Raw genomic sequence first — 7700 nt, forward strand, 5'->3', positions numbered from 1 at the left:
ACAGGTGATTTAAAATGATAGAACAGCTTTCTGTGGATTATTATCGTGTTTTGGACTAAATATTTTACTGGACTGAATAATTTGGACCCTTGCCAATGCAACAAGACGTTTTTTGTCTGAGTGTTATCTGGGATTGGATTGCTATTAGGCTTCATCTGCGAGTCGCGTCGGTTTTTATAATTGCTTGTTTGTTATTGGTGTTGATTGTGCCTGATTGTATCATGAAATGGTTTGCATAAATCAAAGAGCTTTGTGTCTAGTCATCACCTCAGCCACACATCTGTGCAAGACGGGTAAAGAGCCATCACACCTTGGACGTCATTGGCTACCAAGCAGGCACATTAACAAATTATGTTCCACCTATGGGACTACTCCACTGATTTATTGTGCTCGGTCCATACTGGAGTACAACAACTTTTTTGGGGTGGAATACTGAATTATTTGAGACAAGGCGCCAACTGACGCAAGATTATGCACTTTTTAACCTGCCATGTAATCAAGAGCTCAGGCTAAATTTAGCGTGGAGCCGTCAAAGATCTCAGGCGGACAATGTGCTTCACTATCCTTACAGAGGCCGTCTGCGCAGTCCTGCTGCTTCCTAAAACAGCTCTGCTCCTCCTCACCCCCGGCCACTCCAGGTTATGTCCAACACACTTTTTATAGGGCACGCATTGAGTCCTCACGACGGCTGCTGCAAATCACAGGCACTCACTCAAACAGAGGAGTGAGGAAAACATTATGGATGAACCCTCAACCCGAGAGCAGCCTTAATCCTGTGCTTCTTTTTATTCTAATCTTGCATCACTCTTGCTCAACGGCACTTTTATCAGTCGTAGTCCAAAGCAGCATGGACTGACGGAGCTCTCAGCACTTTGACAAGAGGCTGTTTTTCCTCTCTTTCGGACCAGCCATCGTTCACTGATTAGACTGCTGGCAAAATCTAAAATCAAAGGTCATGGCATATTATTCACTGAAAAAAGAAAACACAAATGCAGTGAAAGAAGAATGCATACGATCATCCTGTCAAAGCTTTTTACATTTGAGAATAAAGGAGTTCAATCTGTGACTTTTAATCATATTGTTAATGTTAATTTTTTATTCTTATATTAAAAAGAAGAACAAAAGCTCCTTGGGGAAATGCAATGTCCCCTTTTCTCTCAGCCACTAAAGAGGTGTGTTGTAATATGTGTTGATTGAGAGCTGAGCTGGCAGGCTGAGCCCTGAGTAACAAGTTCTTTATATACGTAGATGGAAAACAGCATTTTGTCAGGACAAGGCAGAACATATTATAATCATATTTGTTCAGACCAAATTTTGGATTTGTCATAGAGGGATATATAAATAGAATTAACTTGACTTTGTTAAGATGTGTGGTTCTTGCTCTGCTGTATGTCTAACGTGTAAGTCTATTAGGGGGGAAAAAACAGAGTGAAATTCCTGTCCTGTGTTCACATATTCGGCCTATGACAGCAGACGGTGCTTCAGATATCGATGCTGCTGCAAAGAAGCTGCAAATTCTCAAACATGGGTGCTTCACACACATCTTCAACCTGGCACCACAAAAGATCTCTACAATCAGCACAGTTTCAACCTCAGTGTCACCAATTGAACTTTGACCTTTTTGATAGAAACTGTTATTCCTTCATAACTTTATCCTATTAGACATTTGCGTTAATTTTTTTCATAATTAGTCCATGAATTCTTGAGCTGTGGCCAAAAATGTGTTTGTGTGGTCACAGTGACCTTTCACCACTAAATTCTAATCAGCTCATCCTAGAGTACAATTGAAATTCCCTCCAGGTATTCCTGAGATATCACGTTCACAAGAGTGGAACAGACATTTGGTCACAGTGACCATGATCTTTGACCACCACAATCTGAACAGTTCATCCTCCAGTCCAAGAGGATGTTCGCTTCAGATTTGAAGAAATTCCCTCAAGATATTCCTGAGATATCACGTTAACGAGACTGAGATGAACAAACAGACGTAACCCAACCTAAGAACAAAATGTAAACCAAAACCATACAATTAATTATTCAACTGAAAATTGATTACTTCTAATTCTCTGTGATTGATTTTCTTGATAAAGATTGAACATGATTTTTTAGTTAACAGATTAACTGCTTGCTTCCTAATTATTGCTTGTTATTTCCTGATATTGATTGCTTGTATTGGTTAAGTTGCTGCTAATTAAATTATTTAATGATCCGTTCACTTCCTGTCATGCTGTTTCGCAATACAAGCCTTCCCAAAGGGCATAACCCATCCTGTTCCTGCTAGGCTTTTAATTTGAAACATCACTCTGCCTCTATTAACGACCAGCCTTTAACTGTTCATGCCAGCTACTCATTGCTGGCTTTTACCGGAAAATTTACAAGACAGGGTCTTAAGATTAGATATAAATGCAGGAGCTGATCAAATTATCACTAATTGCCACTGTGAACATGGGGGCAGGCCTGTCTTGTGAAGAAGGGCAAATGTAACAAGTTGGATTTACTTAACCTTCAAATGATGATGATATTAAAGGTACACAAGTGTGTGGGCGATTGTTCGTGGACACCCTAACAACAATCAGTTATTTTTATCCCCAAGCAATGATACTTATTTTAAGATGCAAGCAATCTATCATTTCTTGTGAGTAGAGCATGACTGTAAGACTCAGTGAAATACTACCTTGAAGTTCAAGGTAGACCTGGACAAGCATGAGTGAAATACAGTTGGGAACAACACAAAGGCATACAGGAAGAGCAGGAAGACAGACAGAAGACAAGCAACACAGTCAGTTGACCTACCATCCTCTGTGGGGACGTAGATGTTCAGGTAAAGGCAGTCCTCGCTCTGCTCCTGCACATAGGTTACCACTGTATCCAAGTTGGCGGTGAACCACACAGGGAGCATATCATTGAGTAAAAAGCGGTCCTCTAAGAACTGAGGACAAACTGGAGCAAACTGAGTAGCATTCCTGATGCCAGGCCAGGACATGGGTGGCTCCGGCGGCTGGAACCTCCGCTCCCCCGTTGGGGCCAACGCATACGGGATCCCCAAATACTGCTCCACCGGTCCCAGGATCTCATTGGGTAATGTAACCTTCACTCCCCGCAATTTTCCATAATTGGTGGTGACCACAGGGTGTTGTTGGGCCTGAACAGCGATCACACAGGTGGACGCCAGCCATATCCACAGCAAAAAGTTGGGCCTGGCCGTGGAGCGACACATCCATGAAGGGCCTCCAGGCGCTGACATGCTCCTGCTGTACTGAGCCTGAGCCTGGCAGGTCTTGGTTATGGTCCACCCTCGGATCCTTTGTAACCCCCCCCCGCCCCTCCACCAAGACACTTCCCGCTGCTCCTCAGGCTGTGAGCAGAGCAAAGGAGCCCCGGTCAAAAAAAGCAGCTTTTTCAGAGCTCCCCATTCCGAGAGCCTGCATGGAGATCGGCGGCTGCTGAACGACTCCCCTGTCCGGAACAAGAGAGAGCCTCGGATGCTTCTTGGTTACCTGAGCTCCAGCTTGATGGGGTATCCTGAAAGCAAAAAGAAAAACAAAACAAGTTCATCCACTGTAGTATCAATACGTATTAACATAGCAGTTTAACACCAGATTTAGCCGCAGACAGTGATGGTACTTTTCACATCAGCAGTGATCTGGTGAGGCCAAAGGGTTCAGTCCAACCAAAAAAACCAAAAAAAAAATCATCCAATTTAAAAATCCTGGATTATACTAAGTGACGAAAACAGTGGTTCCAGGGAAGGTAATGTTGATGATAATTGTGTCAGTCCACCACTTTTCATCAACATTTAGGTTCAGATTTAATGTGTAAATTTGGTTCAGACGTTGAGTTGCACTAATATATGAAGTGAAGACTTTGAATTAATTTAAAGCTATTATTGTATTGTACTTTTTGCCGAAATTGAATTATCACTATATTGACATGTATGATTCCCATGAATAATTTCCAGTGACAAAACTTGTCTTCACTAAGAGACTACTTTTACAGATGAGTACAGAGGACCACACATCACATGGTGCAACAACAGTCACCTGAAGCTCAGCAAAAGCAACGAGCTTATGTTGGACGACTGCTGTATGAAAAAAGTCAGATTCCTAGTAGTTGTTTATATACTTGTCCAATGAAGCTGATTTTGACAGAACACAAGTTGTAGCCTTGACAGAAGACCGCTGTAAATCTGGATGCTGCAAAGAATCTACAAATTCTAAGATGTAGATGTTTGACACACATCATCAGCCTGGTAGCACAGAACATCTATACAGTCACCACAGAGACACAAATATTGTTTTTCTCTCCATGAGTGCAAAATGAAGGATGCTAGGGAGCCATGCTGAAAGAATAACCTTGACACCAAACCATCTGATATGTGTAAGCATTTCAGATTTGACATCATAGATGGAAAGGATAAAGGTAACCTTATTTGCTTAAAAATAGTGAATAGTAGTAGTAATAAATAGTACATAATTTTTACAACTAGTGCAACATTAGAATATGTCTGAGTTTGAAATAAATGCAGACCAACTGTCTCACTGTGACGTTAATTAATTGATTAAATGTTATTTTAGAATCGCCAATAGTTCCGGACCTCTGACCTTCACTAACATTCAGATGCCTACCTTCGATAATGTCAAAGCCACAGCAACTACACAATTCATAAAGGAGGAGATAGAAGCCTAAACACAGCAGCACACATCTGTTTGTCACTATTATTGGAGGCTATTGTAGAGTACCATTTTGGCTTCACATCAACACATTGCCCATATTCTCACACTCCCTCTCTTTCAGGGAGTGTGAGCCCTTTAAAACTTCCCTGTCCTTGCATTTACTCTCAAGTGATGTCTGCCTTTGTTGTTACTCAGGGGGAGAATGCCATTGATTGGCCTCGATTCCACGATGCATGACTGCGATACCACTTGGTGGTAATTTAATGCCCCCTGTGCTATAAGCCTCATGCTTGGTTATGAGTCCTAGCGCCAGCACTGTCCCCACATGATTAACTGTAATCACTTTTCTTAACTTTTCATCTAGCGCCATCATCAGATCAAGATGAGAATTTGTCAAATGCTTTAGGTTTTATGATGCAACACCTCCAAATGAATGACATTCTCATCAGCCTCAGCTGTACTCTGTGTTTCATGCTAATTTGCATATATTAGCATGCTTACATGCTAAACTAAACAGGGGAATATGCTAAACATTATACCTGTTAAACATGTTAGCATTGTCATTATGAACCTATTAGCATGCACATAATGCTCATAATTTAAAAACTTGTTGGGCGGGGTGGTTGCCGCTGTGGTCTTTCGACAATAATTGCGGTGGCGGCTCATTTTCAGGCGAGCGAGTTCCAGGAGGAAAAAGAAATCTGCTCCATGGGCTTGGATGCTTCTTGAGGATATTTGTGTCAAAATAAGATGCCACTTAATTCAATTTCCCGCGCCCTCGCCTTGTTTCAATGCCCTCAGGTCATGACACCTTTTTAAAATGTATTATTTAATATAATACTTCATTCGGTTGAAGAAAATCTCACTTCTGATAAATATTAATTAATTATCCTCTCACTCAAATAAGAGTGTGTGCCACTCAAAGTCATGCCAAATCAATTATTAAACCTCATGCTGACCAGTACTGACGCCTTTCTGATATCAAATATAAATTAAAAGGCTGCATGAATACATGAGTTGAATTCTGCCAACAGAGTCTAAGTACATGGCATGATTTTTTCTTTTAACTAAACAGCCTTCCAACACGGATCTATGAAACAGTACAGAAAGGATTGAGTACAGCTGTAAGGATCTGTCATGTACGCCTGTCTGCCTGGGAACACATCAGCTCAGACAAGAAAATGACTTTACAGATGCTGCTGAAAATCCACCCTCACACAGTGTCATGTACTACAGTGGCAACATACAGGCGCATACTGAGTGTACATCACAGAAACAAGCCGATAAAGCTTTATTATGTATTAGTATGTGGGAGGAATGAAGCCATCACAGTAGGTGTGATGATAATGTAATATATCATAAAACATTTTGACTCTCCAGCCATCATAAAAGCTGAGCACACTACAAAATATAGCAACAATGTTTTTACTATCTCACACACAGGGATTCATATAATCTAAAAGCAAGCTGTAATATTTGGGCTGATGGTTTCATGCCATTCCACCGATTTGTCAACATAGATTCATATTCTAAGACATCCAGGTTGTAAACTGTTGAAGTGATTTATCAGACTTGCTGCACTATCAAAAAGAAACGATCGACAAGACATTTCAGCATTCAGCCAAACACCATCGTCCGTTGTAAAAAGTGACAGGAAGTAACTCTGGCAAGAAAACACACACAAAGAAGCAAACATGGATGTAAACAAATCAGGTTTGACATAATTAAAAACTTGCATTTGTTTCATGACAAGCAAAGTGCATTCAACAGGTGTGTTTTCTCTGATTCTCAGCAAATCCCATTTGACCCAATGAAGGTATTCTACTGTGTGCATATCCAAACACTGATATATCTTATTCCCCTGTTCCATTATAGTCCAGAGACTATGAAAAACCCATGAGTGAGCCACACTGTTGCACTGGGCGACATGCTCCCCCGTTTCCACGAACACACACATACACACATACGCTGTCCTGCTGCCCCAAATACTCACTAGAGCACCAAATGTGGATTAATCCACTCCTGAAAATAGTCACCAACAAATGCACTATTTCCTCCTGTTTGAGTAACATTTGTTAAAAACTACAGTGACCAGCTGTTTTAGGAAATTACAGAGGCTAAAAAAAGAAACCTCCGCATTTTTGTCTGATTTTTCAACAAAGGTGCCGGCCAGTAATACAAAGGCAGCCTTCCTTTTGTTAGATAGGCAGGAATAACCCTGTGTTAACAATAACCTTATCAAGACTATATTATATATATCTGTAACATGATCATGTGTTGTCACTCCAACAGAGCCCAAAATACCTTTCTCACATTATACAGTAAATGCATTTCCTGATTCCCTGGTGTTATTGTGAATAAAGGTTGCTGGGTTGTAGAAACTCAAGCAAACATGGTTTAATAGAGCGCCTTGCTGGTTTATTTTATTTAGTTTTTTTTTTTATCTGTTCTGTTGACAGTTCAGCAATTTCTGTCAAGTGCAGTTGCAGTAGTCAAATCAGGATGTAATGGAAGTAGAGCTGGGCAATATGACAAAAAATATGATCACAATATTTGTTTCCATATTGATCAATATCTTTATTTATCACAACATGTAATAAACACCTTAGAAACTCATTATCTAATGATATAGCTCCTCTGGGTGGCACTGGCCAGGCCTCCAGCACCACCATAAAGAATCTGAGAGTTGTCTAACCCAAATAAAGCAAATTTGAAGGACTGTGTTTTTGTCATGTAACATTGCAAAAATCAGACACATCCTGTCTCACAACAATGCAGTTGAAGTAGTCCACACGTGTGTTCCTTCCAGGCTGGATCACTGCAACTCCTTACTATCAGGCTGCCTCAACAAGTTGCCAAAGGCTCTCCAGCTGATCTAGAATGCTGTGGCATGACAAAAACTAGGAAGAGAGATCATATTCCTCCCCATCAGCCTTTCTGCACTGACTCCCCATAAAATTCACAATACAATTTAAAATCTCCTTACCCACAAATCCCTAAATGGTCAGGCACCACCACATCTTAAAG

At 40.8% G+C, this 7700-nt stretch overlaps 1 protein-coding gene across 4 annotated transcripts in view; it reads right to left on the reverse strand.

Annotated features, from left to right (window-relative positions):
• nlgn4xa (neuroligin 4 X-linked a) overlaps window positions 1–3244 on the reverse strand; it is an 85296-nt gene extending 82052 nt beyond the window's left edge. For 3 of the 4 annotated variants that reach the window (XM_041966022.1, XM_041966021.1, XM_041966020.1), the window contains exon 1: window positions 2794–3244. In XM_041966022.1, the coding sequence (XP_041821956.1) occupies window positions 2794–3244 (451 nt within the window). The remainder of the gene's footprint in view (window positions 1–2793) is intronic. The other variant, XM_041966023.1, reaches the window with a different exon arrangement.
• Window positions 3245–7700: the final 4456 nt, after the last annotated feature.

The sequence above is a fragment of the Chelmon rostratus genome, chromosome 24 (genome assembly GCF_017976325.1).
Source record: "Chelmon rostratus isolate fCheRos1 chromosome 24, fCheRos1.pri, whole genome shotgun sequence".
NCBI classification, from domain to species: domain Eukaryota; kingdom Metazoa; phylum Chordata; class Actinopteri; order Chaetodontiformes; family Chaetodontidae; genus Chelmon; species Chelmon rostratus.